The sequence below is a fragment of the Panicum virgatum genome, chromosome 9N, assembly GCF_016808335.1.
Source record: "Panicum virgatum strain AP13 chromosome 9N, P.virgatum_v5, whole genome shotgun sequence".
Classification (NCBI taxonomy): domain Eukaryota; kingdom Viridiplantae; phylum Streptophyta; class Magnoliopsida; order Poales; family Poaceae; genus Panicum; species Panicum virgatum.
Genome location: NC_053153.1, coordinates 25,897,331 through 25,909,877, shown reverse-complemented (window position 1 = coordinate 25,909,877; position 12,547 = coordinate 25,897,331). Strand labels below are relative to the sequence as shown.

Below are 12,547 nucleotides of genomic sequence, written 5' to 3'. Positions count from 1 at the left end.
TACACAGGTAACAGTTACCATGTGAGCAATTTGGTATGCTAGAAGGACAGCGGTGCTTGAAAATTCTTTCCAGAGCCCTTTATTTACTCACAGTTTTGTGGATAGATTCGTGACCGACTTGGGTTTGACTGTGCCCCCAAGAGAAAAGAAGAAGCAAGCGCCGCGAGCGACAGTAGATGATGGTTACCTCCTCCACCTGGGATTGCCAACATAAATGTTGATGCAGCCGTTTCAAAAAATCTGAGCACTGGGTCGGTGGCGCCAGCAGCTAGAGATTCCAATGGGAATTTTCTAGGAGCCTCTGGGTTGACCACTATGTCAGAATCCCTAATTGCAGACGCGGATAGAAGTATATTGGAGACGAAATCATTTTCCGTTTGCAAATTTGTGTCACTGATGTGGTGTCATTGGAGACGCGATTTTACACGTCTGCAATAATAATCATTGGAGACGCGGTTTTACGCGTCTGCAATAACTATATTGGAGACGCAGTTTTATCTAGACGCGTCTCTGGTAATGCTAATTCGAGACGCGTTTTGTTTTCCGAATGCTTGGGAAAACATATTGGAGACGCGTTTTATAAAGACGCGTCTGGGAATTTATTTTGGAGAAGCTTCCGAAAATATGTGTCTCCAATTAGAGTGTCTTCTTTGATCGTTTCTTACGTAGTGGGCACTAGCGGGTGCAACAGAACCAGAGATGCTGGAAGCCGTGGCATGCAGGGAGAGGGACTGGCTCTGGCCAGCGATCTCTGCTTGTAAAGGGTCACTGGGTCAGGATGGCGAGTGATTGCAATAATATTGTAAGAAGCTTCAAGGAGGAAGCGATGGGGATTTATGGCCATGTGATCTGGGACATCAAAGCGAGGCAGGAGGATTTTCTCTTTTTCGAGATTGTCCACGCGAACCGGAGTACCAACGTGGATGCTCACAGGCTAACTAGAAGCTCTATTTATGCTAGTCTAGGTAGACACGTTTGGTTTATCGATCCACCCTGATGGTGTTTGTAACTTCTATACCAGTGCGGGCCTATAATGGGCAGCGCTAGTGACTCAAAAAAAAGAAGAAGCAGTAGTATAGTGGCTGAGTATAAGGCCCATGCACATGCTGCATCATTCTTACTTTCTTAGTCTACAAGATACGCACTCCGTCGATCAGCATCGCCTGTAAGACAAACAGCTAGCTGGGCTGTTCAACTTTGCGTCCTCATCATGCATCCACACCATCCATCGCCTTATCTGCTGAGGAGACAGACGGCTTGTTGAGCAAGGTCCTAACGTGCCAACTAGCAGTAAATTTCTAGTGGGCCGTCTCTCAAGCCTGAGCCGCCTCGTGTACAGAGAAGGAGGTTGCTATCGTAAAAAGAGACAACCAAGCTCAAGATTAGCAAGGAATGGTCTCGGTTCTTATAGCTGCGTCAAGTTCGTATCGCCGGAGACTCACTAAAGATGATTAGTGATTGAGGGTACCTTTGGATGGACTAAAGTTCACTAGTACACAATGGACCTTTAGTACCGGGCAACTCCTTTTAATCCCGGTTTTCAAATGGGGACTAGAATTCCGGACTAAAGGTCAAGATCCTTTAGTCCCGGTCCAATAACCGGAACTAAAGGACATGTGGAAGACAAAAAATATTAGAAAAATTGGATCTGTACTATTAAAAGATTCCAAAGTATATATATACACACAAACTGACATGTGGGGCTCACATGAGTCAATTACACGTGGGTCACGATGGTATAAATCTAACTTTAGGACCTTTTAATGGTACAGATCCAATTTTTCCAAAAATTGTATTATGCGCGACCCATGCATAACTTGAACTCGAGATATCTTGCCTCGCACGCAACTTCTTTATTACAACCCCACCTTTACATCATATGTGACTTTGATGGGATGCCTTCCTTTTATTTTAAATTAACCCATGAAGGACCCTTCAGTCCTGGTTGGAGCCACCAACCAAGACTAAACACCCTTTTAGTCCGGGATGGAGCAAACAACCGAGACCAAAGGGTAATTCTTTAGTCCTGGTTAGAGCCACCAACCGGGACTAAAGGATGAATTTTAAATCCCGGTTGGTAGCTCCAACCGGGACTAAAGCTCCCTGCAGCCCTCTAGCTGTTGGACCCACTAAAGCCTTCATTAGTCCCGAATACAACGGCGACCAGGACTAATGTGTTGGACCGAAGATCCTTTCTGGAGTAGTGGTTGAATGATAGATGTTAGCACCTACTTGTATTCATACAAGTTTTTGAGTCTCTTAGCTAAAGTTTAGCCCACCTTATTATTAGCACTTCTGTTTGGATAGACTAGTTTTAACGTTTAACAACTTGGGGAATTAGCACTTGAATCCATACACCTCCTGAATTACTTAATTAAAAGGACATCGTAACCATTAGACAATATTTAAAAGCCTGTTTAGTATGCATCACAAAAATCTTAAGAGAGATTATGTACGGTCACCTTAGCATATGTGTACAATAATTTTATTATTTTTTTCTAACCAGAAGAAGTTATATTGATACATTTAATTTTGGTTGAACCAAAAATTACCCTAGATGTACATGAAATGCAACAAAAAAATGATATATTCTCAATTAGATCAATTCTTGGGTATCTCTCGCTCCTTTAAAAACAAAATTTTAGGAATTCCGGAGGCTGCATGCGACAATGAGCCTTCAACAGAGTTACAAAATCAGACCAAGGCGAACCATGAACACAATAAAAATAGATGGATTTTTCTATTAATATCCAAGCAAATCAAATTTCATTACCTCTTGATCAAAGCAAAGCATTCATATCCATGGATTAAGGAATCACAACTAAAACATGCTTTGAGACATCGGTCAGCATGCATCATACCCACATTTAATTAGTACAACCTAGACGTAAGTTGTAACTAACAGATGGCATGGTTTATTTGTAGAAAAATATATATGCTCAAACAACGGAATAACTACATGTCACCCAAGGCTGACATTGCACCAAAATAAAAGACATTAATAAGCCAGTGGTGGTTCGCTGACTGCCAGTGGTGGTTCGCTAACCGCCTGTGGTGATTCACTGACCGCCTGTGGTGGTTCGCTAACCGCTTGTGGTGGTTCGCTGATAGTGCCATCATTGTAGCCACCCCAAGTAGCTCCATTGCTGCTTCCTGACCCCTTGCCAAAACCACCGCCAAATCCACCATCATGACCACCACCCCTTCCACCTCCGCTTCCTCCACTATTGGCGTCGCTTGAACCATATGGTCCATTGCTGTAGGCAGAACCTTGCCCATTTCCTGAACCATCACCATACCCTTGGCCGTTGCCAAAACTTCCTCCGGAGCCACCGCCGCCCCCACGCCCATTTGCATAGGAAGCCCCATTACTGTAAAAATCACCGGAGTCACCATGGCCTGAGCCAGATGCACCCCCTCCTCCGTGACCTGAGGCATATTGATCATAACCTTGCCAACCGCCACCACCAGAACCCTCACCAGATCCACTAGCAGAAGAAGTACCCTGAGAAGTACTATCATAGGAATTGCCGGAGCCATAGCCAGATCCAGAGCCTGAGCCATAGGCGTTTCCGGTTCCGCTACCGCCACCCCCACCTCTGCCTTGGCCATCAGCAGTGGCATGGTTTACCACCCTAATAGCATTGGTTATTCCAATGCTTAACAGGACAATAAGAGCAGCAGCTAAGAGCTTACCGGTAGCCATGGCGAGCTAAGCTAGCTAAGCAGCAGGTATATGGAGGGAAGAGGGAAATATGAGATGAAATGCTAATGGGAGGTTCGATGGTTATTTGTAGTGCAGGATCAGAGGCCATGCATGGTTGAAGTATCTTAAAACCTTGATCTTTTGACCATGCATTAATTTGTGATGATGCTTGAAGATCCCTTCATGGGCTTCGTGGACTGATTTGTTTTTGAACCACGGGTTCAACTTGGAAAGAGATTAGCTGCTTGCTTGGTCTTTAATCATGCCTTCCTTTTGTACCTTTTTGTCTTCTTTTACTTTGCGTATGGTTTCAATGCCCTTTTTTCTTAGGAAGATTCGTGTATGTATCATACTTATTAAGGTGGAAAGCTCATAACGTTTTGCATATTTGTAACTTTGTATATATGGTGGATGACTCAAACATGTATATTATTTGTCAAGTGAACCAACTTGCTAGTGAAGTCGGTCAATTGCTTAGGTTCACAGCGAACACTAGTGTAACAATGGGCGACGACCTGAGTTTAAAATGTAACATTGTGCATTCTATACAAAATGCACCCATCCTGTAGTTGCAACCAAGAGATTACACCAATTACAACTGCAAGAACAAATCAATTGCTACTGGTAGAAACTGATTGCAATTCGGACATGAACCTGTTGCAACTGAGACCGACCCGGATACAGTTAGATGTGAACTAGTGGCATCACGAACTGACCGAGTTGCAAATGGACACAATCCAATTGTACCTAGAACTATCACAATTGCAACTATGAGGGTGAGTGCATTCTCTGTAAAACATACATCCATCTTGCAGTTGCAACAGAGACTACACCGGTTGCATCCAGGAGAATAGACCAACTGCTACTAGAGGGAACCGAATACTCCAACTAGAATGGTGTCCACAGAATTGATTGGAGTGCCGCCCCAAAGAATTTTAGATCATGGTGACGCTATATTAAGTGTCAGAGAGAAGAAAGGGAGGAAGAAACTGTGTCTCGTACGAGATCCAGTTTCTACGAGAAAACCAATGCATCACCATTTATCTCCTACAGGGTATAAAATTTTGACGGGATTATTATCCTTCCATCACCGTTGTGTCATGCTGAGTCTCTCAAATTTCTGTGTACATGTCCAGTTGTTATGGTATCTGTTGTCGGCTCGTGTACATTTGTTGCACTTTCATTATTCATTTTTTTGGGAGAAGAGTTATATAAATTAATAAGATAGCACAGTACATCCCTAGAGTTTTACAAGAAACACCGTGGAAGAACAGGAAACTACATCACAACACCCACCATAATGAGGCAAGTCTCTGAGCTCCAAGCCACCAGCAACGAGCAACACGACCAGATCGATCAGCCTTCCTTCTCCATGAACAACTCCAAAGCATGTATACGCCGCATGAACCAGCGCCTGGACTCTCCAACATGCATCATAAATGCAGAAAGAATATCAGCCGCCTTCATGTAGAAATAGAAAGAGGAAGAGCAGTCCACCACTGCCGACGAGTAGGCCCGAAGTCCAGCGTTAGTGACCAAAGCAGCGACACAGACAGAGGGCGCAGCCCCAGGGATGTGATAGATCTCCTCTCTGTCGCTGATGATGTCGGAAAAGAAGAAGATGAAGCAGCCCATCACACCGAGGATGAACCAGGATCCATCATCTTCCCATCCGTCGCCGGAGGAATAGCACAGGTAGACACAGCCCCCCGCTGGACCCGCTCCGCACAAGCAAAAGACTCTGCCATGAAGAAGAACTCGCCACCGTCGCCGCCATGGACAGAGATATTGCCGCTCCCTTCACCAGAAAACCTAGCTACCTAGCACTAAACTACCCTAAGACTAGTAGCACTTCCATTATTCATTTGGCAGCATGCCCACCCGCATCGGATTCATCACCACACATACGACTACTGGAATTCGATGGTTTCCCAAGGGTCTAAAATCCTAGGGAAAGGGTGAAAAACAGTAGGGGAAGCATTTCCCTAGGAATTTTGGTAAGGAAAGCTTCCTAGGGGGCATTTCGACGGGAAAGGAAAGTGTGCCCTACAGTTTTCATGAGAAACCGTAGGGAAACATTATTTCCCTAGGATTTGAGTTCCTAGGGAAACTTTGTGACATGGTACTAGCATATCCTACGTGGAAAGGTGTTTCCCTAGGATTCTATGGCCTGTCGTAGAAGAAAATGTTAACACCAAATAACCTCTTTTAAAGGAAATATCTATTTAAATTCTAATACATTCATATTTGAATTCACATCCAAAATTACTTTAAATTTGAATTCAATCACATCAACAGGAACATAAGCATCTGTTGCAACTCATATTTTGTACAAAAAAATGGGGCTAAATTTATTTCATTGATGTCAATAGTCCTCCAAATTCAGACGCTATCAGTCATCACAAGGATCTCATAGCTCTATTTACAGATGATTTAAAAACATAACAAACTGCACGTTCCTCTGCATCCAAAGCACCTCCGCTCCTCAATTGCAGACTGGAAGAAGCTCCCACAGCCTCATAAGTCATACCTGATAAGATGCAGAAAATTGGAGTTTAGGCGCGTAGGTAAAAATGAACAGATTTCGATATGAAAGCATTATGGTTTCAGAGACCCGCGTGTACAAATTGCTACACAGGATTAAAGAAGGCATGTCCATCACTGTTATGCCTGTATGTTATTATTTCTTTCTTTACTACCTATCATAACCACCTACAAAGTTGAGAACTGTTGCTCAGAACACAAGAGAGCAAGATTAGATCGAAGAACAGATGCCTAGATTTGAGATGACTCCTAGAACAGCTTCAAGGCATATCAACAAACACATGATGAGCGTACCAGACTGCGAGCCGCTCGGTCGTCTAGACTGCTGGCCCCGCGCACCATGCCGCTCGCTCGCCGGAGCCGGAGCCGCCGCTCCACTCCGCCGAACGAGACGAGCTCGCTGCAACCGCAGGGATGCGGTGCCGGATCAGCAGCTGTGCCACTCGCTCCTCCACCTAGTACGCCGCAGCTGTGCGAGCTCGGGACCATGAGCTCGCCGGAGCCACAACGGCCACCGCGACGCCTGCCCCGGAACCCACCCAGGCCACCACTCCACCAGGATATGAGGCCTAGTTGGGATGTGAGAGAGAGAGAGAGAAGAGAGTTTGCGTGGGGATGAATGAGAGGGGAGAGACGAGTTTGCTTCAAAAAAGTGACAAGCTAAAAATTTGAACGGTGAGACCGCGTGAGAGCGGCAATGTTTTGGCGGTCAGTCAAATCAGCACTTTGACCGGATGTCGGGAGGACTTTTTCGGACACTAATTAAAAAACTAATTTCAGAACTCACTTGGAAACCACGAGACAAATCTTTTGAGGCCTTTGACCGCGTCATTAGCACATGTGGGTTACTGTAGCACTTATGGCTAATCATGCACTAATTAGGCTTAAAAGATTCGTCTCGTCATGTACATCCAAACTGTGTAATTAGTTTTTCTATTTAATTACATTTAGTGCTTCATACATGTGTTTAAAGGGGAGGTGAAAATTTTTGGGTGAAAATTTTTGGGAACTAAACGCGCCCTTACTTTAGCCCCCATCTGACTCTTTCCCTACCGTCCACGTGAATTTTTGTAGGGATATCTGGCAGCAGGATGCATGGCATGGGTGGAGGACTACACTTCAATTTGCCTCTAGGGAAACGTAACATCTCTAGAGAAAGCTGGGTTTCCCTACGATTTTTGAAAATGAATTGTAGGGAAGTAAACTGTCCCTAAAGCACTTCAGGCCGCGTTTAGTTCTTTACATGTAAAAATTTTGCGTTGGAATCTTGCTAATTTGAAGTACTAAATGAAGTCTATTTACAAATTTTTTTGCACAGATGGATTGTAAATCGCGAGACGAATCTAATGATGCTAATTAATCCATAATTAGCATGTGGTTACTGTAGCATCACTGTTTCAAATCATGGATTAAGTAGGCTCATTAGATTCGTCTCGCGATTTACAGCTCATCTATACAAAAAGTTTTGTAAATAGAGTTCATTTAGTACTCCATGCATGTGTCAAAACATTCGATGTGACTTTACAGGTAAAGATCTAAACATGGCCTGAGTTTTTCCTAGGGAAACAGATGAACCGTAGGGAAACCACTGAATTCCAGCATTGAAAGGTCGAGCGAAAACTTTGGTCAAACCGATGGACAATGCGTGTCTGCACAGAGGATTGCATTGTATGCTAGAAACGGTACTCGGCAGGGTGCTAAAGTTACATCTTCTCATGCCTTCTTCAACGGCAGGAGAGAAGCTCCTTTGTTAACTTGTTCAGTCAAAAACAGCCCGCAGCGCGGCACAGGAGTCCCTGGGTCGAAACAGATATGCATGTGAATTGTGAACCCAATCTCACAATACGATTTTTGCACTAAAAGGTGGCCGGCCAGCGTGGACATCTGATCGGCCGGGTGTATGGTCCAGATCGTACGATTCCAGGTCATTTTATAAATAAACCATCATCCTTTAGAAAATAAACCCGCACTTGAGTCTTCTCTCATTTATTTTTTCATAGAAACCCATAATTTTTATCAAAAGCAACTCGCAGTCCAACCTTCCGGGTTCAGGGAAATTTTCAATAAAACCTTAAGTTGTCATAAAATTAACCCGCCGTCTTGATCCTCTCAGGAATTATTTTCGGAAAACCCTCGGATTCTCATTAAATAGGACTAGGACCCGTTCCATTCGTTATTTCTTGACGGACAACATTATAGTACAATTTGAATACCAAAACACGTCAAAACCAAAAGTTGTTTTGATAAAAAAAATTGGAAACTACTTGTAGAGCAAATTTTAAATTCAAAACACTTTCAGTAGTTTGCACAAATGCTTACATACGATCCGTTCTATCCATGATTTGGACACCAATATCTGCAAATAAAAAAATATTCAATACAAAAGTTGCTCATTCTTTCAAAATCTACAGCTTTAATGCACTTCTACAAAAATGCTCAAAATTTTAAAACCTAAAACTTCGCTACACAACAAAATTTTAAATTCAATGCATTTTCATAATTTGCTCAATGTAGGATCCTATTTTGCTAAAAAAATAATATCATACCACCGTTTTTCTATACCTTCTCATGCTACCTCCATAATAACACGGTACATTTTAATAGAACCACTACTTTCTTTTAAAAAATACCATGAAGTCTATTAATAATTACCACACAAATAAAATCCAAATCTCCTCATTTCTTAAATACATTAAGCTTCCGGCTAATTGTGCTCCCCCTAATAAATAATTTTACCTCTCATTTCACCACAATAAATATAGCAAAAAGAGTCACACATTCTGATACCCAAACTAATACACTACTTAAATGACAGTATCACGATAATAGAAAGCCCAAAATTCGTAATTAATTTATAACTACATTTTTCGTGGTACATTTATACTAAAATTTTTATGGTGAGCTGATAATTGTATTCTTGAATTGTAGTAAAAATTTTATGCTCATTGGATCATATATGCTGGAGCAACTGAAGAGTATGATATAGCTTGGAATTAAACTTTTGAATCTATAGCATGTGGTTGTGTAGGAGAGGAGCCATGCACACACCATGGGCTTTTGGGAGATGGTTGATGTATGTGGCCTCTATGAATTAGGCTTTACAGGCCATAGTTGGACATTCGAGAAATGAGTGGCTAGTGGCTCATTCTGTAGGGTGTGCCTAGATCGGGCTCTGGCATCACCAGAGTGGAGTGCGACTTAGCCGAATGCTGTTGTGGAAACTCTTGTGGCAGCAGCTTCGGATTATGGGCCCATTCGTTTGCGATAGCGACAGGACACATGCACGAACAGAATGGTGAGGAAGAAGTTGTTTAGATACGAAGTTATGTGGGAGACACATCAGGACTTCGCCTCATCAATGGCACATCTGTGGCAGAAGGAGGGGAAGGCGATGACGTTGCATGACTTGCATGGCAAGCTGGCGACGGTGGCGAAAGGTCTCTCTGGCTAGGGGAGAAACAGCTTCGGACATGTCTCTCTTGAACTAAAGAAGCTGAAAGAAGAGCTGGAAAGGCTCTATGTTGATCCCTCGCGGACGGGGCCATCCCACGTTGACAGTGGCAGATGCAGCACTGGGTAGACCCCAAAAAACAATGGAGCCCCCCTTGAGCCCCTCCCCCTCCATTTTTGAGAAGAAAGGAGGAGGAAGAAGGAGAGGAAGAAGAAAGGGAGGGAGAGGAATAAGAAATCACCCCCTTTAATCATTTCTAGATCCGCCATTGCACGCTGAGGTGAAAATCACGGATAGTGTCACACCCGGTTTAAAAAAAAAACACCAGATGTATCACATATGTACGCCAGGATCAAGTTTCACACGTATGGAAGACGTCATCAGTGAATATATCAAAGACAATGTTTCAACAATGTAAATAAAAGGAGATAAGTACTTTATTACACACTCCGATAGATAGACACGAAGGTCTTAATGTTTCACCGATAACCTATATGAAGTCTTCAGCATATCTTCATAAACTCCCACAGGAACAATGACTGGTGAATGCTCCTAGAACTCCTCAAAGTCACTGAAGTACTCCACTTCATTGTTCTCTTCTGAATAGCAATTATGCAAGGGTGAGTACACTTATGGTTGGTACTCAGCAAGTGGGGTGAAGATGCAAGGCCATCAAGGAAAGACTAAGTTTATAGCAGTTAGCATTTTAGTTGGTCAAATTTTATTAGCAGCACCTAATTACTAGGTATAAGTTTATACCAACCCACTTAAGCATAAAGATCATAAAAGAACCAACATTACATAACCAAGAACTATAATTTAATTATTCTTCAAGTTCAATTATCATGTGAGGGTTCAAGCCGCTCATGACCGCGAGCACGGCTGATATATCAGTTTTACACTCTGCAGAGGTTGTACACTTTCCCCACAATTCGTGTTTCCCTGTGTCGCCCGGGTTTGCAAGGCCCTTAAACACTTCCTTTGGTGAGTGGCGAGGGGTCCACTATGAAGCCTTTACAAAGACACGCAGAGAACCAACAGCCCGCTAGAGTTTCAATAGCGGAGTGGACCATAACCCTCCCTAATGGTTAGCACCTTAGCAAAGGCTGCCACCCCAAGAGGACCGGGCTATACCCCAGCACCGACCCCCTCCTTGCCCTTTCGGTAAGGCCATCAGTTAACTACGCGCCTAATTAATCGGCTAAGGTCAGAGCCATGTGACAATGTGGTTGTACGATTTTCTTGGGTGGTTCTCCATGTTCCAATTAACCAACATGATCTTGTAAATAAAACAAGTATAACAACATAAATAAAATCATGTTTAATGTTTCAAAGATTATAACCATAGCCATCCCAAGATAAAGCATCTAAACAATTCTACCCAACAAAATTATTATAACGGGTGTTCCAAGGTTTGGGTGAAAAGACTAGGTAAATCCTTAGTGGCTATCCCATCAAGTTTATGCAATATAATAATAAAGTAAAGTGAATTAACATGATGTTAATAGGATAAAACTCAGAGGGGGAAGGCCACTTGCCTTCCTCGGCTAACTGCTGAAAATCTTCCTCGTAAGCTTGCTCTTGTTCACCCACGGACGGCACGTCGTCTACACGATCACACAAGAAAAACAAACAATACAAAATAAGAAACAGTACAAAATAGTAAAAACAGTACTGGAAAAGTTGAAAAAGAAGTTGAGCACGACGCAAGGATCGCGTGAGCGCAAGAATCGCTGAAAACGGAGTTAAAACGTGAAAGATATGGCTAGAACAGTGCACTAGGGACTTGTTTGTGAGAGTTTTAAACTTCTAGGGGCTAGCTACAAAGAAACCAGGGGCTAAAACCTAATTAAACACTAAACACAGGGGCTTGCACACAAAAATGGTGCTCCTGGACGGCGGGTTCTAATATTGGAAAGGTTAGGGGTCTAAACAGAAAAGAAAGGGCTTAAGCCTAATTATTTTTGAACTATTCAGGACTGCAGGTTGATTTCCCTAAAGATCAGAGGCTCTTTAGGAAAAAGGACGGGGGCGGCTCGGGTTGACCGGTATTGACCCGATCTGGACTGATCTCGTTCGTCGGATCTTGATCCGACGGCGCGAAACGGGTCGAGCGGCTCAGGCGTCGACTCACGGCTCGGCGGGGATGGCTGGCGGCTCTGGTGACGGCGTGGCTCGGCGCTGGGCGGAGCTGGCGGCTCGGGCGGGCGGTGCTACGCACCGGCGACGAGCAGAGGCGGCGGCGGACCACCAGAGTACACCGAAAATGTGCTCCGGGGCTAGGTTCGAGGCGGGGTTTGGCTGGGGAGGGAGAGGGGGCGACGGCGAACGCGGCTAAGGGGTCCAGGAGGTGCGGCGGTGGCCGGAAGTGGGTGCTCGGCGGCGAGAGGCAGAGTGATGGCTTCGGCGAGGAATCACTGCCGGGATAGAGCAAGAGAGAGAGAGAGAGAGAGAGAGAGAGAGGAAAAAGAGAGGCTGGTGCTTTCTCACCACCTCACCTAGCTTCGGCGACGAACGGGCGGCGAAGGGGCATGGCGGTACGGCGGATCGACGGCGGCGGCGCTCTGAGCGGCAGAGCTCAGAGGCGGCAGCACGGTGCTGTTGAATGTGAGTGAGGGAGCGTTGGCATGGAGTGTAAAGGGGAGAGCAGTGAGCTTGGGTGAGGGTTTTATAGAGGGAGTGAGGGGTTGGTGCGGCCATGAGCGAGGGAGGGGGCGGCGAGCTCGGTGGCCGGCAATCACGGCAGTGATTGCCGCGGCGTTTCCGTGCGAGAGGGAAGGGGGCGCGAGAGTGGGTGATGACGGCTCTTAAGGGGTATTCAAACTCGGAGTAAAACGGGAAATAAA

General features: G+C 44.5%; 1 protein-coding gene and 1 long non-coding RNA gene across 2 annotated transcripts; both read right to left on the bottom strand.

The window, feature by feature from the left end:
• Positions 1–2,714: 2,714 nt before the first annotated feature.
• LOC120689672 (glycine-rich cell wall structural protein 2-like) lies at positions 2,715–3,811 on the bottom strand. Its single transcript, XM_039972032.1, has one exon. It carries the CDS (start codon positions 3,704–3,706, stop codon positions 2,999–3,001), a length of 708 nt encoding a protein of 235 aa, XP_039827966.1. The 5' UTR covers positions 3,707–3,811; the 3' UTR covers positions 2,715–2,998.
• Positions 3,812–6,046: 2,235 nt separating this feature from the next.
• LOC120689671 lies at positions 6,047–6,930 on the bottom strand. The gene is made up of 2 exons (XR_005681383.1): positions 6,545–6,930; positions 6,047–6,236 (listed from the first exon to the last, which is right to left on the bottom strand). It is a non-coding gene; the product is annotated as an uncharacterized LOC120689671 (long non-coding RNA).
• Between the last annotated feature and the right edge of the window lie 5,617 nt (positions 6,931–12,547).

Bases quoted from the DNA above. Each gene is read 5' to 3' on its own strand.
- LOC120689672 (XM_039972032.1), bottom strand. From the start codon at position 3,706: ATGGCTACCGGTAAGCTCTTAGCTGCTGCTCTTATTGTCCTGTTAAGC.